General features: G+C 46.5%; 1 protein-coding gene across 5 annotated transcripts in view; it reads left to right on the top strand.

Moving 5' to 3' along the window:
* The window catches only part of OTOA (otoancorin), a 66,020-nt gene that overhangs the window by 25,832 nt on the left and 17,041 nt on the right, over positions 1 to 23,147 (top strand). For 3 of the 5 annotated variants that reach the window (XM_040635224.1, XM_040635223.1, XM_040635226.1), the window contains 11 exons: positions 2,211 to 2,426; positions 4,467 to 4,634; positions 5,675 to 5,815; positions 7,730 to 7,788; positions 7,966 to 8,083; positions 11,082 to 11,155; positions 13,985 to 14,120; positions 15,121 to 15,311; positions 16,105 to 16,198; positions 19,333 to 19,462; positions 22,277 to 22,464. In XM_040635224.1, the coding sequence (XP_040491158.1) occupies positions 2,211 to 2,426; positions 4,467 to 4,634; positions 5,675 to 5,815; positions 7,730 to 7,788; positions 7,966 to 8,083; positions 11,082 to 11,155; positions 13,985 to 14,120; positions 15,121 to 15,311; positions 16,105 to 16,198; positions 19,333 to 19,462; positions 22,277 to 22,464 (1,515 nt within the window). The remainder of the gene's footprint in view (positions 1 to 2,210; positions 2,427 to 4,466; positions 4,635 to 5,674; positions 5,816 to 7,729; positions 7,789 to 7,965; positions 8,084 to 11,081; positions 11,156 to 13,984; positions 14,121 to 15,120; positions 15,312 to 16,104; positions 16,199 to 19,332; positions 19,463 to 22,276; positions 22,465 to 23,147) is intronic. The other 2 variants (XM_040635225.1, XM_040635227.1) reach the window with 2 other exon arrangements.

The raw sequence follows: 23,147 nt of genomic DNA, 5'->3' as shown, positions 1-23,147 counted from the left end.
TCTCAAACCTGGCTCTGCATTTGTAGTACCCCACCGGCTCCATCCCCGGAGATTCTCGGGGTATTGGTCAGGGGTGTGGCCTGGGAATGGTATGTTCTAAAGGCTCCTCATGTGATTCCAGTGCAGCCAGGGTTGAGGGCACTGGGCTAGAGTATATTTACTGAGTTCCTAGAGCAAAATTCTGGGCAAACTGGCACAGACAGACTTTTTCAATTCCCCTCTGCCTCCAGCTCTCTTTCTTTCTTCCCTTAAAGTGTCAATTCTGCCTGGCTTCTCTTATATTTTTGGGCCTTTTCATTTTTTTTTAAACTGAAAAATGATGTGAGAACAGTATTAAAATTTGGAGCACCTGAATGGCTCAGACAGTAGAGCCTGCAACTCTTGATCTCAGGGCTGTGAGTTCGAGGCCCAGGTTGGGTGTGGAGCCTACTTAAAATTTTTAAAAAAGGAAAATTTTGATAATGCCATCAATAATTACACAGTAGTTGTTCACACATAACTGTAAAATCCCTGACCCCATTTGATATTGGAATAGTCATCATGATCTTGACCAGTGCATGTTTTTCTTTTCAAGGAAAAGGATCCCTCCCAAGCCAACTCAAACCAAACATCAGAAAATGAATGTATTTTAAAACCACAGGCATAGTGGTGGCCGCCCTGACCAAGAAGAAAGTCCCACACAATTAAGAGATGAGAGTACCCTTTGGGATCACCTAGCTCAGTACTTCTCAGACCAGAGAGTGCATCAGAGTCACCTTGAGGGTTTGTTAAAATACTGGTTGCTGGCCCTCATGCTCAGGGTTTCTGGTTCAGGAGAACCGGGGCAGGGCCTGAGAATCTGCATTTCTTTTTTTTTTTTTTTTTAAAGATTTTATTTATTTATGTGACAGAGAGACAGCCAGCGAGAGAGGGAACACAGCAGGGGGAGTGGGAGAGGAAGAAGCAGGCTCACAGCAGAGGAGCCCGATGCGGGACCCGATCCCGGCACGCCGGGATCACGCCCCGAGCCGAAGGCAGACGCCTCAACGACTGCGCTACCCAGGCGCCCCGAGAATCTGCATTTCTAACAAGGTTCCGGGTCTTGTGGCTGGTCAAGGACCACAGTGCTTTGAGAAGCACTGCTCAGGCGCATGCCTCTGTCTCTCAAGCTGAGCCCCTGGGAAAGAGAGCTGCAGAATTTGGAGAACCTAGAGGCTGTGACAGCTTTCTTTCACTTCACTCTGCTGCCCCCCAGTGGCCATTTCAGTATTGCCTGGTACACTTGGTGCACACTTCTGATAGGAATATACTGTTCCTACAACTTCAGGTATTACAACATGAACCGTTCTCATGTTTTGGTACAGAGGTGATGTTATAATAGGTGACTTTATCACCTTCTTTACTGGGAGTGGTTAGGAAACACACTTAACTATAACTCGATAGGCACAGCATAATAAAATCATTGTTAAGGTGATCCCAGAAACGTGAAAATCTGTGTAAGACCTAAGTAAAAAATATAGAAAATTGTGTTTCTGTTCATATTACAACCATATGAAAGCTACCTGCTGTAGTTTACTTATTTTTTCAAAGGTTTTATTTGTTTATTTGGGAGAGAGATAGAGAATGAACATGAGTGAGGGGTGGGAGGAGAGGTAGATGCAGAAGGAGAAGCATTCTCCCTGTTGACCAGGGAGCCCAACACAGGGCTCGATCCCAGGACTGAGATCATGACCTGAGTCAAAAATCAAGAGTTGACTGCTTAACCGACCGAGCCACCCAGGTACCCCCAATCATAGTTATTTTTATGAGGTAGGAGTTTCAGGAGACTTTTACTTTCTTGTTACTGTTGAAAATTATTTTTACATGGATTATATGTTATCACGAAGAACACCCTGGCTATTTCATGAAAGAAAAACAGCCATGTATATGGATGCGGAGTTCAAGATCACAAAAGGACAATAGATGTTATGAGAGTGTAGTAGAATTATGGACAAAGTGAGCAAAATTTCCTTCTGCCATGTTTCAAGGTTGATTTAATATCAAATTAATATTTAAATGAAGTACAAAGTGAAATTGTGGCATATTAAGGTCAAAGGCAGAGGCGGTGGTGCTCTCATTGTGTGACTCATTGGCAGGGTCAGGGAGGGTGTTGTGACTACCCCAGAGCGTAGGCAGAGGGAGCCACTGTCCTGCTTGTTATCCACCCTTATGCCGGCTTGCTCACCTTCTAGCTCAAAGCCAACCTCCTGGACATCGCCATGGAGAACCAGACCCTCAATGAGACTCTGGGCTCTTTGTCGGATGCAGTTGTGGGCTTGACCCACAGTCAGCTCGAATCCCTCTCCCCCGAGGCTGTGCATGGTGCCATCTCTACCCTCAACCAGGTCTCAGGCTGGGCCAAGGGCCAGGTCATCATCCTGTCTGCCAAGTACTTGGCCCATGAGAAGGTCAGTTGGAGCTTTGAACTCTTTTTTTAATGCTCTGAGACTCAAGGGCCAGTGACACACAGCAAGGACCACCAGTCAGTACGAAGATAGTGCCAAAGAGGACTGCTCTGCCGTTTACTAGGTGCGATACACTGGACAATGGGCTTACCTTTTTGCCTCAGTTTCCCTATTTGTAGGATGGGGATAATGAGAGCCACTGTCGTGTAGGATGACTGCCAGGATTCTGTGGGTCAGGACACAGAAAGAGGTTGGAACATGTGACCTAGAGTATGAGCTCGATGCGTGGTAGCTATTGTGTTGTTTGCAAAGCTTGGACCCATCCCGGGATTTCCTTGCTTTGTTGTTGAGGCTGCGAATACATCCCTCATCCTGAGATGAGAGATAATGCTATTTTATTCATCTTGGGCTGAGGGAGGGAGTTGTCCTTGTAGAAGGTCCTGTTTGGAGGGGGCAGGAGCCTTAGTCCATGTCCAGATGCTCCTGGGTGGGAAATGAGTCTTTTTTCCTGGGGAAATCATCTCTCTGCCCTGGGCTCACTAGAAGGGGCTCCAGAGCCCTGAACCCCTAAACATTTTGGTGTCCTGCTCTTTCTGTCTCATAGCTGTGTCCCAGGATGCAGACTAGTTCATGAGGACTGAACTGGGGACCAACTCCAAAATAACAATAATAACAAATACTCATTAAGTACTTCCTGTGTGCCAGGTTCAGGTCTAAGTGAGTTAATTATTCAATGTTCTCAACAACCGTTTGAAGTCAGTAGTGTGTTATAACCTTCACTTTCCATGTCATTCATGAGAGGCACAGAGTGTGTAAGGGAATTGCCGGGGTCCCATAAAAGGGACACAGCTGGTATTGAACCCAGGATGTCTGGCTTCTGAGTCTGCTTGCTTAACTCCCATGCTAACTGTCTCCAGCATGGCACCATGACCGTGGTCCTTCCATTCTTACTTTCTGACTCAAGGCCATTCTTACTTTCTGACTCATTCTTGTCCCTTTTACCCTTGTGGCAACTTAGCTTGAAGGTTTTGCAGCCCTCCTCTGTTTTGACTGGGGCCCTATGAGTTTATTTGCACAGTTCAATGTGCATTTGGTTTCAGGGAGCTGAGGGAGACTGTCTTGTTCCTTCCAGCCCTGGACAGTGTCTTATCTCTTTCCTAGTGTCCAACTTTTCCTGCAGAGAGGTGAGGTGATTGTTATGAAGAGGCCAAGAGCTTGAAAGGTCTTGCCTTCCTTTAGATGGTAGAGACTTTCCATTCTACAGAGCATAGCAGGCAAACCACTCAACTGGCTTTTTGTAGAGCTAAGGAATGAATGTCCCTGATTATATGGAAAACCATCTAGCATCTTTACTCTAAAGGAAGGCGACAAAACAAGTGGAGTTTCTGATGGGGCAGACAGCTACAATCATATTTGTCATAAAATATCAGACCCATATCCCGAAACATTTATTTCAACTCAAAGCTTCTACATGGAGATAGATGAACATGGGGCTTTGCTATGTCAGGTGACAAAATGAGAAAAGTGGGCTGCCTGGGGGCCCTATATGAGGGAGTGGGGCTGGGTAAACTGAAAGCCCCACGACCTACCTCAAGGGGCAGCTGCTGGTCAGTTCTTGCCAACTGTTGCCAATGTGGGCCCAGTATTACTTGTATTACTTGGTGTTCAGATTTTTTTAAAACCCGGATTTTAATGGAAATTTCCCCAATTTTTAGATGTCAGCTAGTCCAAGTTGAACACACACACACACAAAAGCCCATTGCCTGGCCAGCTGTGGTGCATGGGTCATTATTTTTTGATATTTGTACTGTGGCCTCGGACAGCATACTATGCCCTGGGCAGACACTTGTCTCATGTGTTGTGTTTGGATATTGACTCTCTTTCCTGATGGAAGGAAGGAAGGTAGGTCTGGGAGGGCAGCATGTATCTTGCTCCCTGTCGTGCCCCTGGCACCCATCCAGATACCCGGCATTCAGTAGGCTAAGTGTCTGCCAGGTGAGAAACCAGAGCAGAACCTCATCCTCCTCGTGCTGGTCTCCCCAGGTGCCATCTTTCTACAACATCAGCCAGATGGGTGTGCTGCTGGCTGGGGTTGGCACCCAGGCCTTCTACAGCATGGATCGCAGGGACCTCTTGCAGGTCCTGAGGAGTACTGTGTCCTTGCATGTGTCCGACTTGTCGCCTGCCCAGAAGCAAGGTGTCCTCAGGAAGGTGAGATGAAGACATTGGGTCCTCAGCCATGTGGCTCACAGAGCATGAGGTTTTGGGGTTTTGTGAATGTGCTATGATTTTGGGCCATTGACTTGACTCAGGGCTGGGGTTAGCCCAGCCTTTGATGAGGGTGTGTTCTGAACCTTCCCCTGATGGTCACCCTCCTTCTTTTCTAGAAAGAGGGTGATGCTACATTCCCCTTCCTTCCTTCCTTCCTTCCTTCCTTCCTTCCTTCCTTCCTTCCTTCCTTCCAGATTTATTTATTTATTTTAGAGACAGAGAGATCATGAGTGGGAAGGGCAGAGGGAAAGGGAGAGAGAATCTCAAGCAGACTCCCCACTGAGCCTGATGGGGGGCTTGATAACATGACCCTGAGATCAGGACCTGAGCCGAAACCAAGAGTCGGACAGTTAACCGACTGCACCACCCAGGCGCCCCAAGGATCACGCTATATTTCTTCCCAGACCCCGGTACTTTCCTTAGCCAGTTGACTCTGGAAGACTTTTCTTAAATTAGGTTTCTTGATATGATAATGTTTTGAAAGTTTGTTTTTCAAATCTCAAAATGAATCCTGAAGTTCACCGAGTGCTTCTGAAAGCTCCTTCCATGATCTGAAGTCACACCTATGTTCCTCTTTCTCACTTGGCATCCTATTTTCTCAGACCTACTGCATCCAGTTGCAAAATCTGTTAAGAAACCAAACCCAAGGAGTTTGGTTTAAAATACCAAACCCAAGGAGTTTGGTTTAAAACACCAACACCTTGCATATAGCAATAGCACGTCTGGTTAAAATAGTGTGGATTCTGGGAAGAGATGGACTTGAGCTTGAATCTTATCAACTTTCAACCAATTACTTATTAAGCCTCAGTTTTCTTACCTGCAAAATAGGGAGTAAGGATAGTCCCCCACCTTATAGGGCTGCTGAGCAGATATGGTGGATTTTACAGCCTCTGAAAGCACTGACACAGTGCCTGACTCATACCCAAAGTTCAGTGGACCTTCTACAAGGTGGTAATTATGTTTATCCTCACTCTTGGCAGATGATCGAAGCAGGAGATCCTGCCTCAGGCATTGTGGAAATACGAGGGGCTTTCTTTAAGGAGGTGTCTCTCTTCGATTTACAAAGGGAACCTGGATTTAACACTGCAGTCCTAAAAGAAAAGGAGCTTCGGAGGAGTCAGGTATGACTACTAAGGATTCTGACGCCAGTTTGGAGGTGTGTATGTTGGGAGGAGTGGGTTCCCCACACCAACAAAGAATTCTCTGACATCAGTTGGTTGTCATACAATTCAACTCAATTCTGACACCATCTACCTGGTGATGGCATAAGATCCCACAGGTAAGAGTTCAGGCTTACAATCCTACACTCCACGCCCCTCAACTTCAGAAGCCAGTCACAAGTCCTCGTTGTCCCCTGTGCTTCTGACCTACCAGCTGTAGATCAAGGGTTCCAGTGACTGCACTGCCCCCACTTTGGTTAGACTAACTTGGTCGAGCGGCTCACAGAACTCAAAGAAAACATTTCCCTTACTAGATCATCAGTTTGTTATAAAAGGATATAACCCAGGAACAGCCAGAGGCAAGAGATGCATGGGGCAAGGTGTGGGGAATGGGTGCAGAGCTTCTGTGGCCTCTCCAGATGCACCACTCTCCCAGCACCTACACCCGTTCACCAACTGGAAAATCTCTGAACCAGGTGCTTTTGGGTTTTTATGGAGGCTTCATCATGTAAGCATGCTTGATGAAATCATTGGCCATTGGTGACTGATTCAGCATCCAGCCCCTCTCCCCTCCCTGGAGGTCGGGAGTGGGACTGAAAGTTCCAACCCTCCAGTCACAGGTTTGGTTCTTCCAGCAACATCCCTCCACCCTCAGGTGCTTTCCAAAAGTCATTCATTAACATAAGAGGCCTTGATTGCTCTCCTCACGTAGGAAATTCCCAGGGTTTTAGGAGCTGGTGCCAGAAACGAGGATAAAACCAAACGTAGGTTTCTTACTGTAAATCACAATGTCACAACCACGATGTCCAGATCACTCCTGGATTTCTGACTCTCTGCTTTGTGGGAAAGTCCTGTTTTAAGGTTAATTTGGTAAAAGAAATTTATTTCTGTGTGATTACACTCAGGGGGCAGAACAGTGTAGTGTTAAGTTGGACAAGACCTGAGCATGAATTTGGGTGCTGCTATTTATTAACTTTGGGGGAGCTACGTCTCACTCAGCCTCAGTTTTCTCTGTGAAATGGGGATAATTTCTTTTTAAAATTATTTATTTATTTATTTTAGAGAAAGAGAGAATGCACACCTGCAGGGATGGGATGCGGGGGGCAGAGGGAGAGAGAGACAGAGAATCTTAGCGATGGGGAAGACTAGGTCCCAGAACTTGATCCTGTGCCTCAGGAAATGTCTGGGGCCGCACATAGAGCTTCCAGAACTTACCTCCCTAGCTGTTCCTTTCTCCTGGGCCTGGCTGCCACGTCACAGATGCCTCTGCCTAATGCTGGCTCATAATTTATTCTGTTTGGGGAATTACGTTCAAAGTTTCAGAGTCTATAAAATAGATGAATGTCATACTTGATCGCATATGCAAGTTAGGTGTTCTGTAAAATTACATTCCTTAAAACAAATGGCTCCCCTGTCTACTAGGTATTGTTCTTCTAGAGTGCCCATCTGGGAGGGTTGGAGGGGAGCGTGTGCTGCAAGCAGGAGTAACTTTATTGATGGTACTTTCTAGCCTGTCCTGGTCTATTCATCCATCTCTTCTGCTTTTGCTTCCTGGGAGCTAGCAGGTGGGCATGGACATAGGGGCTATGGAGGGTCCTCAACTGGTCAGCAGCTTCACAAAGCATAGAAAAAAACCCTCCAGCCCTGCGGCCCAACAACTTTGCTTCTCATTCGTGTTCTAGAGCATAGGGGATCCTCCAGGTGTGTGAGCATGCGTTCTGCAATCACTCTGACACCGGTTCAGATCCGAGCTCTACCACCTAGCCATTGTGTAGGCCTGGGTAAATAACATAACCTGACCCCATACCGTGCTCATCATGGTGAGTAAATAAGTGAGTGCTCCATCCATGTCAGCAAACCATTCTCTTCCCTCAGGCCTTATTCCTGTATGAGCTTCTGTCAAAGTCGACCAGAAGGCCAGAGGAGCTCCTGAGGTAGGCAAGTATACTCAGCCTGGGGACTGACAAGCCCTTTGGAGCCTAATTTCCAGGAAGGAGAGTTGGACAGTCCAGTCTATAGCCTGTGCCCCATCAGACCTGCCTTTTCTTGCCCCTTCTTTCCTCTCCCACCCCACCCCCTTCTTCTCCTGGGTCCCTTGTTCTGTTTTCCAGCACAGGGCAGCTGGTCAAAGGTGTGACGTGCTCCCACATAGATGCCATGAGTGCGGACTCCTTTCTGGCCCATTTCCACCATTTTGAGAACAACCTCTCCCTGCTGTCACCGTATCAGGTACCATTACAGCACGTTCGAACTTCTGATTCTCTCTCCCTGCCCCAATCGTGGGCCTGAATTGGCTGTGGTGGCTTAAGATATCTGTGCTGGAATTATTCCCATGCAAGTGATGATGATGTGGGGCCAAATGTTGAGCCAGGTTTTCTCCAGTTTCTTTTTTTAAAAGCTCCAGATACCCCAGTCAGTCAGAGCTTCACCAGATTGGTTATTCTAAACTCAGATCTGAACCTTAAAATCCAGTTGTAGGGTACACCGTTTGGCAGGTCCGTAATTATGTTCTGAGACTGAAGGTCATTCCCTCCTTCCTGTCCTTTCCAGAGGTAGTCTGGAATGGGAGCAGTACTTTAATAAGAGTATTTTCTTCTTCATCTAATACTTCATTTTCCAAATGGTTAGGGAGACTCTTTATCCCCTTGGGGAGACCAGAGGCAGAAACTGACTTTTCACTGGATCTAAGTAAGGAAAATCGGGCCTTGGGAACAGCGTTTGGACTTGGGAGTCTAAACTTTTGGTGGTACAGAGTCCTGAGAGGGTGAGCAGGCAGATACACGAGGCATCTGCCCGACTTTGGTCTGGTGTTTGTAGATACGAATGAAAAGTTTCCAAATAATGAATTTTCTCCCCAAGAGCCAGGAAGTAAGAGTAAAGCCTGGCGTATAATCCTTTGAGGTCGTTCGAGGAAGAGGCAAAATTCTCACAAAGCCCCGTCATTCCCTTGCATTCAGTCAGTGGTTCTCAAATTCGAGTATCAGCACTGCCTGGAGCACTGCAGTGGTTTGATGGGTATTAAGGTTCAGTTTTGCTAGACGAGTAAATTCTAGAAATCTGCTATGCCACACAGAGCCTATCACGAACAATGTGGTATTGTGTACTTCAGAATTTGTTAAGAGGGTCCCTCGCATGTTAAGTAGATGTTACCACAAAAACAAAAAGGAACAAAGGAAACTCTGGGAGGTGTTGGCTGTGTCTATTACCTTGATTGTGTGATGGTATCACGGGTGTTTGCATATGTCCAAACTCATCAAAGTGTACGCATTATCCGTGCAGGTCTTTGCATATCAATATACCTCAATTAAGCTGTTAAAAAAAAACACAGATGAAAAAAAGCAACACACATTGCAGAGCCTCACTTGCAATTTCTGGGGTAAAGCCTGATAATTGACATTTCTAACGGTTCCCTGGTGAGAACTATTGAGCTGTATTAAAAGTCTTGCCCAGGCAGGGAGGAAAGCAAATTATTTTGGTAATAATTTGGCGTGGTGGTCTTCTTTATACTCATCAAACGGATCCAATGGGTGGGTCAGTTTCCTCTTTGAGGAGAACCTCCATGTTCAAGGAAGAAGAATTGTTCCAGCAAAGCTCCTTACCTAGAGTCCTTCAATTCTCAGGACCTTCAAATACCAGTGAATTAGAAAATTTGCCTTTGTTGTTTACACTTTTGTGGAAAACACATTAATTATTATTAAAGAATAAAACAATATAGAGAGAGTAAAATTTCCCCAAATTTCCCCTGGAGCAGTGATTCTCGGAGGATTATTTGGCCATCTCTGGAGACACTTTTGGTTGTCACGCCTGGGGGAGACGCAGCTAGAGAGTAGAGGCCAGCGATGCTTCTCACTTCCTACAATGCAGAGAACAGCCCCACAACAAAGGGTTGTCCAACCCAGAATCTCAAAGATGCTGAGATTGAGAGTCCCTCTTTTCTTTTTCTTTCTTTCTTTCTTTTTTTTTTTTTAGATTTTATTTATTTATTTGAGAGAGAGAAAGAGAGAGGAAAGAGGGAGTGCTCTAGTGGTGGGGCGGAGCAGAGGGACAGGCAGACTCCCCACTGAGCGGGGCTCGATCTGGGACCCTGAGATGATTCCCTGAGCCAAAGTCAGATGCTTTCCCGACTGAGCAACCCAGGCACCCCGAGAGTCTCTCTTAAGGTAAACCACCAGGAAAAGTTTGCTATCGACTTTGAAAGTTTTTTTTTTTGTGTATATAAAACATATTTACTTGTAATTTAAAAAAACACAAATGAGTTCATACTATATGCATTGTTCTGTTTAACTTTAACAGAGGCGTGTATATATATATAAAATAGGACATGGCCATCATTCCATGTTAGTAGATATAAATCTACCTTATTGAAACAAAATAATGCGGGGCGCCTGGGTGGCGCAGTCGTTAAGCGTCTGCCTTCGGCTCAGGGCGTGATCCCGGCGTTCTGGGATCGAGCCCCACATCGGGCTCCTCCGCTATGAGCCTGCTTCTTCCTCTCCCACTCCCCCTGCTTGTGTTCCCTCTCTCACTGGCTGTCTCTATCTCTGTCAAATAAATAAATAAAATCTTTAAAAAAAAATAATGCATAGCTTTCAGCTGTATGGATATACCATGATTTATCTAACCAATCCCAAACCAAGGGACAGTGAAGTTCTATCTCTATTAAAAGGTAAACATAGGCATATTAAAAATTTTAAGAGTATTTCTGAGCAAAAATTGGGATCAGGCAGCACTGAACAGGAAGTGGTTCGGAGGGCTCTGGTGAGGGGAAAAGACGTATAAGAGAAGGTGCAGATGCGGAGAAGGAAATCATTTGGCTATAGCTTAAAGCCTGGTTGGCTCTGGGTGATTGGTTGTTATCAGTGTTTTGATTTCATAACCTTGAGGCATTTATAGACTTCAATTTTGCTTGCATAGGGTGCCGTGTCATTAGGGCCGCTTCAGTCTAACGGCCTCCTTGTTTAATTAATTTCACATCTCACTTTCTTGTAGTTATACACAAAACAAGGTGAACATTCTCAGACTTAAATTTTTGTGTTCACCCTCTGATCGCCTCAGTGTCCTCAGCCCTAAACTGGGCACAGTGGTACCTACATTGCACGGTGTTCCATTAAATAATAAGTAAACATATACAGAGCACTTAGGGCAGTGCCTCGCCCAGAGAAAGCACAGTCTCTGTTTGCTCTTATGATTATTGGACTAAACTCCTAGAACTGCTTTAATCTTTCAGGTTAATTGTTTGGCGTGGAAATACTGGGAGGTCTCCAGATCCTCTATGCCATCTTTCCTCTTGGCTGCGCTCCCGTAAGTGAACATTGGCTCCCCTCTCTGGCCCAACAGTGAGACTGATGGGAATTATCCAAGTCATCTCACCCGCGGGTTTTTGTGAGGAACCAGAGACAGAGTGGAGAGTGCCTTCCAGATTTAAGCCCTTGTGAACCAGGATTTAAATTCTGAGCCCCACATCGATATTTCAGACAGAATCTCTTGCTTTTTTTTTTTTTCCTCCTATTATTTAAAAACCAAAACCAAAGCAATCCAAGCCTGAGTGAGTGCCGGTGAGGCAGTTCCCATCTGGGCTGGCCTCCCAGCTGTGCCCAGGCTCCAGGGTGATCAAAGCTGATGTGAATCGTGGGGATTTCTCCTGGTATATGTGGGCTTTCAGGCCTGGGAGGGGGAGCCCTGCTTTTCTTTTTTTTTTTTTTTTTTTAAAGATTTTTATTTATTTATTCAACAGAGATAGAGACAGCCAGCGAGAGAGGGAACACAAGCAGGGGGAGTGGGAGAGGAAGAAGCAGGCTCATAGTGGAGGAGCCTGACGTGGGGCTCGATCCCATAACGCCGGGATCACGCCCTGAGCTGAAGGCAGACGCTTAACCGCTGTGCCACCCAGGCGCCCCGGAGCCCTGCTTTTCAAACACAGTCCGGATACTCTTTTTCTCTTTATTTCGCTCTTCCTTCTCTTGCTGTTACTTGTCTTCATTTATTCAAAAAATATTCACTGAATGCTTACTATGTCCTAGTTCTCAAAGATAATTTATTTTCCCCTTGTAAGAGCTTATAGTCTCTGGGAGGGGAATACAAGCATGAAACCAATTATAATGTCACGTTGGTATTTGGTTGAAAGTGATAAAGTCTTAACTCAAAACTGGCTTAGGCAAGAAAAGGCAATTTTGGTTCAGGTAACTAGAAAGTCCAGGGATGGACTTCAGGCGTGGCTGGATCCAGGGGCTCAGTGGTCAGCCATCTATGTCTTTTTGGCCCTGCTCTCTTTTGTAGGCTTCTATGTCAGGCAGCTTCTTTCTCTGTGGTGGTCTCTGGCAGATGCAAGTTCATATCTTCCTGGTTAAAAGACTTTTTCTTCTCATCCTCATTAAGTTGTGGGTTTGACTGGGTTTGTGGGGGATGGATAACTCTGGCTTAGTTTGGTATTGTGCCCCTGGAGCTGGGAGTGAAGTGGGGTCCACCCCAAACCACAAGGATTTCAAGTGAAGAGGGTGATTCTCCAAAAAAGCCCTGTGCTATTACCATGGGAAAGGGGACAGGTACAGGGCACAGACGGGGCCTGACTCCTTCAGACTTGAGAGTTGGAGGAGACTAAACTAAAGCTCAGAGAAAGAGCTGGGATTTCAGAGTTTGAGACGGACACTCCAGGGGCACAAGGGATGTTTGGTTGAGCAGTAGGCAAGGGAAGCGAAGGGTGTGTATCTGCAGAGTAGCTGGGAGACAGAATGCCAGAGAGGTAAGGCACAGTCAAATCAGGGAAGGGTTGTGTGACACAATGAAGTGTTTCACCTGTATTCTGGGCACAGATCCTCAGATCTATATTTCAGAGAGATCTTTACCTCTGTCCACATAGCGTTCAGAATGCAGGGGGCCTGGCCAGAAGGAGGGAGACATGAAAGCTTATTTCTAGAGCCTGGACCATGGCATGGCTGTCTCCTTCCACTTATCCACGTCTCAGCTTAAATACCTGTGTCTTAGAACAGGCTCCCCAGCTGTCCTCACCATCATTCTCCATTGCAGAGTCATTTTGTTTTCTTCCTTTATTTATCACTGGCTGAAATGGCCTGTTTTATTCACCAGTTTCTGTTGTCTTTCCCCTACTAGAATGAAGCATCCTGAGAGCAGGGACCTGCCCCTCATGCCATGTTCATGGTTGTAGCTGGTGCCCAGTACCATGACTGGCATGCAGCAGATATTTGCTGAATGAATGAAGAGATAAATCAGATAGCAGCACTGTGAATGGAGAGGCAAGAACAGATTTGAGTTAATATGAAGCTGGTAGCAATGACACATTTGGGGATAGAGGGAAAAAGACACCGGGGATGGCATAGAGGAGGAAGAACATGTAGAATTTGGTTTTGGTACAGTCTAGAGGTCATGATGTGTAGGCCATGTGGGTCTAAAGCAGTCTTTCTCAACCTTTGTTTCATTATTGCCTCCCTAAAGGGAACGATTTAATTTCTCCTGATGAGAGAATTCCAGGAGTAAGATTTTGTTGAATAGTGTTGAGCTTTAATGGGTCACAAATCATGTAATAACTAAGATTTTTTTCTTTTTTTGTTCCCTCTCTCTACCTGAACCAGTTTTTCCCCCTAGGGGGCCATATTGCCTCTGTTAAGAATACATGGTGGGGGGGGGGGCTCTGGCCTGGCGATGCCAGAATCAGGTGTCATTTCTCTTATTTTTTCTTGCTCTCTCCTTGTCTGTCTTTCTCACTTTCTATTTTATTCTCTCTCTTATCTCTTACTTCTACTTTTTCTTTCTTTGTCTTCATCTCCCCTCAACCAGTCGATCAGTCAACATATGTTTATGGAGACCCCATTCTCTGATCAATGCTACTGGGGAGTGGAAGAGAGTCATGATGGAAGTCGGCTTCCTGCCCGTAGAAGAGGGGCATGATGGGAAGCCCCCCCCCAGAAGAGCTGCATGATGGGAAGTCTGTTTTCCCGCCCGCAGAAGAGGGGCATGCTGGGTGCTCCCTCCCAAGAGGAGCCACGACATCACTGGGGAAAACAAACATTTAAAGAACAGCCCTGGGATAAGCTCTTGTGCATGTGGAGGCTGATTTCAGGGGCAAATGCAGAGCAACCATTGTTTTCCTCCTCTCATTCTCCCGTCTCTTTCCAGGGCTCGCTATCTGGCTTCTGTCCCGGCTTCCCAGTGCGTGCCGTTTTTGATCAGCTTGGGGAAGAGTCAGTTGGACTCCTTGGTTTTAGATTCCCACAAAAAGAATTCAGTCCTTAGGAAGGTACAGCAGTGCCTGGTAAGGAAACTCGCTGGATGACACTTTCCCTGATGTGCCTTCCTCTTTGGGTGTCTGTGGCCATGCTGGGGCGCCCTCAGGGAATCTGGCTGGGACCTTGAGCTTGTGGTGATGGCCAGAAGTCTGACTTGTGGGTCTCAAAGCTGACCCTGGGACCCTGAGTGGGACAGTCTTGGCCATTGGTTCTGAGGACTGCCATCCTGGGGCTTGAATGATGGGAGGCTGCTCTGGGGGACTAGAAAGATCACAGTACAGAGTTTGGGATCTAGGCCGGCCTCTGGCAGTGATTCGTTATGTGGCTTCCGGCAAGTCATTTCCCTCCATGAGCCTCAATCTTCTCATCCCTAAAATAGGTGTAAGAGCACTTCCTGCACAGAGTTGTCGAGGGCATGAAATGGGCAATATATTGTTCAATGCCAAGGCCCAAAGGGCACACTATCTGAGTGTGAATCCTAGCCTTGCCACAGGCTGGCAGTTTCTTTATCTTTAAAAAGTGGGTGATATTAGTACTTACTCTAACAATTACTTTGTAGATGAAGATTAAGACCTGTAAACTCTTAGAACACTGCCTGGCATGTATTAAACACTCAGATTGTTACCTACTTTCGTCATTTGGGGAAAGAGCTTTAGAGGCTTTCAAGTCCTGTACAGATTTTGAGGTGCTGTTTTTATTCTTGCTCTGGTATTATTAGCATGGTTATTGAACTCTGGGGTATCCTCAGAGCAATGGTACCAACGATGACGTCAGTCCTCATTTATCGAGCGTTTACCACGTGCCAAGTCTTCTGCCCACACCAGCTCCCTGGTGGAGCCTACTAGACTTCCGAGGCTTGCCTCCCTGGTGTAAAATCAGACCCCATGATGTCTCTTCTAGCCCGTGGTAGGGTGGGTGATTCAGGTCCTGGAACCTTTATGAGGTTGGGGATCAGGATGTGTTGTTGAGGGGTCATGACCTTGAGCCCTGCTGGATCTTTCCATCAGTTCCACTTGTTGGTTTCAGAACAACTCCATTGCTGATGAGTACGCGGTAGACATCGTGGGGAAACTGCTCTGCCACTTGCCAGCAGCCGTCCTCCACCGCGGGGTCTCTGCCCGGGCCTGGGCCACAGCCCTGCATGGGCTCAGAGCCTGCCCAGACCTCAGCCCAGAGCAGAAGGCTGCGGTGAGGCTCAGGCTCCTGGAACAGCATGGGTGAGGAGGTGCTGGGCTTGGCCCTGGGCGGGGGGCAGGGGGCAGGGGGACAGAGAACTGTTCTTTCTCCTGTAGAGTCTTCTGAAGTTGGGGCAGGTATTTGAGTAGGACCTAGGCATCAGTCAGCGGTTAAACAGCAAACGTTTCTGGAGTAATTACTGTGTCCCAGGCACATAGGACATAGACTTGGAAGGCCAACTCCTTGGGCTAAAATTTTGTGTATATCTTCTATTGTCTATGTGACCTGGGAAAAGCTACTTAATCTTTTTGTGCTTTAATTTCTACATTTGTAGTGTGGGGCCCGTAATGGAAGAGGAGGGGGAGGAAGGACAGGCTGTGATGTAAGTGACAGAAATTCAACAATTCAAGCTAAAAAAGAAGTGGGAATTTATTGAGTTCAAAACAGAATGTAATGGAAAACTCCAGGAGTATGCTTCAGACATGACTGGGTCCGGAGGACTGATGTTGTCAGGAATCTGCTCCACCCATCCCTCAGCTCTTTGTTCCTTGGTGTGGCCTCTATTCTCTCCACTTGGTAATGGGAACAACTTCCAATATTCTCTTTATTGCTAGAGATACCAGGAGAAAGAGGGCTTCTCTAGTAGTTCCAACAAAATTCCCAAGGGCAACTTGGTGTCCTGTATGTGATAGCTTGCATCACGTGCTTGTTCTCTTGGTCGGGGAAATGGGACTTGTCCAGGCATGAAGTTGGTCTGTTCCTGCAAGGAAAGGATGCTGGAACACAGGGACAACAGCATAGTGTTTCAGTTGACTGCTTATCGTCTCTTTCTAGACTCCCCCAGAACTGGACGGCTGAAACTATGAAGGACTTGGGACCCTTTCTAGTACTTTTTTCAGGAAACGAATTAAGCTCTGTTGCCACAAAGGTACCTCTGTGTTCCATCTTTGGAAGGCTGAAGGGGTTTGAAGGGAAGAGAAAGTGTGGTCAGTTATATATCCCGTTGGGTTTACTGCCTGTTTGCTTTCTGGAACCTTCCTCCCTGCCTCAAAGGGCTCAGATGTTTCCAGCTCTGCTCCAGGATGCCCAAGTTTTGGGAAAAGAGAGTGAGGCAGCAGTGAAACCAACTCTGGGCATTTCACATGGCCCTTTGGGCAGACGTGCCCAGACTGGGAGGTGTAGGTCAGTTACCGCCCTGCTATCTGTGTACTTCCCACATGCATGCCTGTTTGAGGGCTAACACCCAGCACTGCCATATACACATGCACACATCTGTCCAGCGTGTGCATCACATGTGCAAACACATTTAATCCAAAACCATATCCTTATGGAGCATTGCTGTTGGGCACACACTTTGCTTGGAGCAACTCTCCAAAAGTTAGATGGCATAGGCCCAAGAGCTGTGCCAAACAAGCACAAATTTGTCATCTTTTTGCTGTATAATAAAGCGACATGATCTCATTGGCATGCAACAATAAGCATTAATTTCTTGCGGATTGGTCTGTGGGTCACCAGGACCGCTCTGCTTCCAGGGTCTGCTTCTGAGGCTCCGGCTACCTTCTTCTCACCATGAAGGTCTGAAACTCCAGAAGACAGAGCACCAAAGTGCAATTTTCTTTAAGGCCCACGCTGGGAAACGGCACACTGTCATTCTCCATTGGCCAAAGCAAGTCAATGACCAAGCTCAACCTCAGTGGGGCAGGAAGTCGTCTCCTTCATGCAGAAGTGGAGGGTGGGGGCGGGGCGCCTGGGTGGCACAGCGGTTAAGTGTCTGCCTTCGGCTCAGGGCGTGATCCCGGCGTTATGGGATCGAGCCCCACATCAGGCTCCTCTGTTATGAGCCTGCTTCTTCCTCTCCCACTCCCCCCGCTTGTGTTCCCTCTTTTGCTGGCTGTCTCTCTCTCTCTGTCAAATAAATAAATAAAATCTTAAAAAAAAAAAAAGAAGTGGAGGGTTGGGGAGGGAGTAAATGTTTGCTGGGCACGACTCAGGTGGACTGCAAGGCACGTCCACACACTCATCCCTGTACGTGCGCGTGCAAGACATACGTTGTCATACGTGCTCAGAAGAACCTGAACACACAGCCTGTCACCCAGGTTCATACACAGCACGCATTCCGGTGTCCAGTCATGGTAAAATCATCTCCTGGGGTGTCCGTATAGTCATAAGTAGCAGGTGCATATATATGATATACTTATCTAATCTTCCAAAGATCAGTTTTTAAATGGAAAAAGTTTTATCTCAGTACGGTTAAATCTCAGAAACACAGTGCAGGGTTAAAAAAGGTGAGTTGCGAAAGAATATGTACAGGAGGATCCTAAATAAATAAATACTAGTTAAATTTTTTTCACTGTGAAAATACTTTAATGGTTTTTTTTCACTACAAAAATGCTTTAATGGCGGTGGGTTTTTTTTTTTCACCATGAAAATAGTTACATTAATTTTAAGCACATGCAGAAACGGTGCAGATGTAAGTCAAGCTTAGAAGTGCGTGAGAATGGTTAATGGCGAATTCAGGGTGCTGGTTACTTCTGGGGAAGGAAGGAGACCAAAGAGGGAGGGAAGGACCTATCAATTATATTTGTGATGTTTTATTTCCTAAGTTAGGTTGTGGGTACATGGGTGTTGTGTTGTATTATTCTCTCTCCTTTTTTTTTTTTCGATGACTGAAATATTTAATAAGACAAGTAATACATGCTCCTGGTTAAGAAATTTCAACTATACCAGAAGCTATAGGATGACAGCCTGTTCCCCCCCACCCCCCACTTCTAGGTCCCTACCCTATCTCCCCAGAGGCAATCACTCTTCCCAGATTCTTGGGCACCATTTCAGAAAAATCCTCCTCCTGCTTATATATGTTCTTCCCTTAAAAAATACAGAATGGAAAGTACCGTTCACTCTGCTGTGCATTTTGCTTTTTAGAAGTTAAGTGTGTCTCTTGTGAGTTGCGTGTGACCTCAGTGGCATGTGACCATCACTGGAGAGATTCTAAAAGGACACCTGCATAGCCCCACCCCAGGCCAATGGCCTTAGAATCTCCGGGGTGGGGCCTGGGTGTCTGGCGATTTCCCAGGTGCTTGTCACCTACAGCCAGGATGGAGAACTACTGGGTTAGAGTGGGACTTTAATTCTGAAGGTTAGAATAGAAAGAGGACCTATTATAACCTGAGGCGCTTTCTCTTTGGACGGAGTGGGACCCAGTGATGCATAGCTGTGTGAGCGAGTTTGATAAATGCCCTGGACTCGTGGTTGGGCCTACCAATAATATCCTGGGTCTTGACAAATCGCACTGTTTCTTGATGGGAAATGGCATTGGAAGCTCCCTTGTTGCTAGTCTCCACTCAGAATTAGAGAGAATCCTTTTTTCCTTTTAAAAAAGATTTATTTAATTATTTGAGAGAGAGAGAAAGAACATGAGGGGGCTAGGGGCAGAGGGAGCAGGAGAGAGAGAGAGAGAATCACAAGCAGACTCCCTGCTGAGCACAGAGCCTGATTCCACAACCACAAGATCACAACCTGAATCGAAATCGAGAGTTGTGGATGCTCAACCCACCGAGCCACCCAGGCGCCCCCTCTCTTTCTCCTTGTTCTGATAAATGTAAAGTTTAGGAAAAATTTAAGAATAATACCAGACCCAAACTGGGTAGGCTCACCTACATTTTTTATAGATCTTATCAGGTTGCTCCGGTAATTCTGTACCGCTTAACAGCTCCACAGAAGAATAAGTGTGCCTCTTTACTGCATTTTGCTCAGCATTAAGTGTTATCACTTCATCTTTTTTTTTAGGTATTATCACTTTATTTTTGGCAATCGAATGGGTGAAAAACAGCATAGGCTTGTGCTATTGAACGTTTATTGGATTGCTAATGGGGTTAAGTATTATTTTGTATGATTCTTTGTAGAGACCAAATTAGTTGAGCTGGGTGATAAATTTATATAAGAAGCTTCTATAAAAGAAACACAGCCCCTGAGGGAGTTAAGTGGTATCACAGTTTAAATCTGTGTTCAGTGTGCTTTAACTATTATTTGTTCCTCCTCCTTCCTCTTCTTTCCTGCACACAGTTTCCTGATATCCTTCAGCAGACAGCTGCCAGGCTAGCCGGGACCTTCCCCCCCCAAGAATTCCTGTGGGCTGTCTTTGAATCTGTCCAGAACATGAGTGAGAAGAGCCCCAGCTCTGCCTCCAGCCCCGGTGAGTGTTTCCAGGGTGTCTGAGCCACAGCCATGGCAGTGGTGTTTGGCCTGAGTCCCTGGCATCCAGAGGCTTCCTTTGGTCAGGGGGTTGGATGCAATGTCTGCAAAGCAGCAGAATGGCAAAAAGTCACAGGCCAAAGAATGACCCCTGTAGTAAAGTGATTTGGAATCACGTCTTGTGCTCTTTACCCAGGCCAGTCAGTTAAATGGTGAACATGTGCAACAAACATTTCAAAAGGATTGACTTAAGGGTGTAAATGGCTGAGTGGCTATATATTGCAGAGCTGGGGCCAGGCTGGCCCGGTGTGAACCCTGGGTCTATTGCTTACTGGCTGTGGGACTTCGGGTAAGCCCTTTAACCTCTCTGTGCTTCAGTGTTCATCCTCTGTAAGATGCGAGAATGAAAGTCCCTATCTCCTTAGGCTGTTAGGAGGGTTAGTGGATAGAAACCTGTAAGGCTGTTCACAACAGTGCCAGACAATGTAGGAAATGCTCCGTAAGTGTTAGCTATTTTTATGATTTTTGTGCACCCACCGAGCACAGACTTGTGCCAAGCAGGAGGGGACAAGGTTAATCAGACCCAATAATAATTATTATAATAATAGCTGGCAGTCAGTGCTTGCTTTCATTCCTGCAAAAAATAATTATTGAGCACCGACTATGTGGACAAAACAGACAAAAATCCCTATCCTCTTAGGGCTTACTTTCAAGGGGCTGGCGCGTGGGGGCCAGTGCCTGACAATAAATCACACACACAGTAAGTAAAAGACGTAGTATTTTGTGTGATGGTAAGTGCCAAGAAGGAAAACAAAGCAAGTTAAGGAAGGGGTCTGGGAGTGGGGGGTGGGGGATTAGAATTTGCAAAGAGAACCGTGGAGGTAGGTTGCACTGAGAAGGGGACGTTTCAGGAAAGCCCCAGGGAGTGTGGGCACGGACTTCATGGACATGCGGTGTTGGAGTCTTCCAGGCAAATGGCAGTGTAACAGGAACGGAAAGGGATGGGACCTGAGGGGCCAGTGTGGCTGGAGTGCACAGGAGACAAGGCCATGTAGGGCCTTATAAAGGAAGCCCTAAGGACTTTGTCTTTGTCTTTGGGTTGGGGGTCTCATGGAGGCACCAAGCAAGGAAGTGTCACAATCCGATTTATGTTTATCTGGGGTGGTCCTCTCTCCACGTGTCTCTGTCCTGTGCTTGCTCCCATTTTCTTGACAAGAAAAGCTGAGGTTTGGAGAGAGATTAAGAGACTTGGCCAAAGTTGCGGAGTGAGCAATGGCTCTTGGATTTGTACCCAGAGCTGGTGGCGATCGCCACTGGCACACGGCAGCCCTCCTGGTCTGTGCGTGCGGGTATGCAACAGTAAGACTCGCCACACTCTGGGGAGGACACTCTGTTACAGCTGCATCGTCCGAGTTTTCTTTAGTGGTTCTGGGTTTTGTTACTGCTATGCTTATAGTAATGAATGGATCAGCAGAATTACTAGTTGGTTTTGTTTTAGTTAATTTGTGTGGCTGTGTTGACTCATTCAACAAATACTTGCTAAACTCCTACCATGTGCCAGGCAGGGACCACAGCAGGGATAAGACCAAGTCCCTGCTGCATGGTATAACTACTTTGTTCCTCTCTAATTCTCTACTGTCACTGGATGCTGTTTTCACTGGAAAGTGGGGGAGTCTAAGAAGGATGTGTCTTTTGTGGTATAGATGCTTGAGGACCACACGCGGCGACTTCGATCTAGTCTGCTTTCACCTCTTGACTGCAGTCCAGTGAGTTGCCACCGAGAGGCTGTGAGAAGGGAGTGGCCACAGGGCTTGGGGATGCCCGGGCTCAGGTGGTGAGTCTGTGTCCTCAGGGGTGGACAGCTGCCTTGACAGGAAAGCCAGGATTGCTCTTCAGACAAGGAGCCTCATTTATGTGTTGATGATGTTAACTGGTTTGGCCAGGTGAAGTTCAACTTAGTCAAAGACTGAAATGGATGGGCTTCTCTTGTTGGGAAGGAAAATGCCCATTTCTCCTCTTTCCCAGAAAGTGGGAAGGCCATAGCCTCCACAATGGCACATCATTCTCCCTTCCCACTCTTAAAGATTTTGTTTGAGAGATATGGGGGGAGTGCACACAAGTGGGGTGGAGAGGCAGAGGGAGAGGCAGACTCCCCACTGAGCAGGGAGCCTGACTCCCAAGCCAAAGGCAGACAGACACTTAACCGACTGAGCCACCCAGGCATCCCACCCTTACCACAGTTAGATAGAAGTGCTCCTTCCTCGTAATTCTGGAAGCCTTACCTCTGGGTTGCAGACAAATGCATGAGGTGGCAGCTGCTGGTAACATAACTAATAAAAATAGCTTGCTAGTATTGAGTGCTTACTGTATACCTGACATTGTTCTAAGTGTTTCTTATATAATAATACATTTAATCCTTCCAAAAATTTGATGAGATAATTTTATCCTCATTTTATTGATGAGGGAACTGAGTCAGAGAAGGGCTAAATAGCTTTGGATTTCAATCTGAAGCCAGAACTGTTCACCACCAGCTCCCCCTCCCCTCCAGGCAATTTGGAACCCCAATATAATGTTGCAGAGTTCCTACTGTGTGCATGTGGCCGTGCAAAAAATTGGCATTTCCATGATTTTGTTACCAGGTAATTAGCAAGAAGTGGCAGAAGTGGGATTCAAGCTGCTCCCCGCGTCTCTGCTCTCAATGTCTATGCCACGCTGCCTCTCATGAATAAATCCATCTGGACAAGGAGGTTACTCATTCCAGTAAAAACTAACATTCCCTGAAGCTCTCTTTCCTCTGTTCCTCCCCATTCTTGAGGTTGCCATGGAGTCATGGCTCCTTCTTCTGGTGACATCTTCAAGTTGGCAGAAGCCAATGCCTGCTGGGCCCCTGAGGACCTGCTCTGCATGGAGGAACACACGTTTACCAGGCATGTGGAGCTTCTGGGGGCCGTCAGGGGTTTCAGCCCACCTCAGCTGATGACCCTAAAGGAGAAGGCAGTACAGGTAAAGCCCACCTCAGGGAGGGAGCATTCAACAGAGAAGAAAGCCCAGCACGACGGTCCCAGCACTGCTGCACGTAGAGCCCAGCTCAGGGAGTTCTCACGTGTGTTGTCCCATTGCAATTTCTCTGTATCAACTCCATGCCATAGGTATGCTCTCCACATCTGAGAAATTTCTAGTGCCTCCCTCTCAGGGCTGTGGCAGAGAACGGAGATGTGTCTTGGCATCTCATGGACACTCAGTAAAAAGTTCTGTGGATGTTCTCTGGTTCCTCTGACTGAGACGGTTTCCAGGAATTGTGCCTTTTCTCTCTCCACTTGGAGAACCTCAGTTGCTGCCTACAGCAGGGTTTCTCAGAATCCATTGCAAATTTGTCTGAAAACATAGCAGGAAGGAGTAAAAAGGGGACTACGAGTCTTTTCCCATCTTTATAAAGTTCCCTTTGAGTGGCTTATTTCAGCCGTTTGGATAGTTGTAGAATATCTGGTTATCCTTGTGGGCTTAGGACATGAAGTTCCTTAAAATTACATTTATAACTCTTTTTTATATAAATGACCCAAGTTTATTGTGGAAAAGTTGGAAAATAATAAACAAGAAAATCTGTCATAATCTACCCAGAGATAAGCACTGTTAAGCATTGTAAAGCACTGGTTTTGGTATATTCACCTGAAGCTCTCCAGACTTCT

Source organism: Ursus maritimus, unplaced genomic scaffold (assembly GCF_017311325.1).
Source record: "Ursus maritimus isolate PB19 unplaced genomic scaffold, ASM1731132v1 scaffold_2, whole genome shotgun sequence".
Lineage (NCBI taxonomy): Eukaryota > Metazoa > Chordata > Mammalia > Carnivora > Ursidae > Ursus > Ursus maritimus.
Note: the sequence above shows the minus strand (reverse complement) of the source record. Positions and strands in the feature narration are given on the sequence as shown.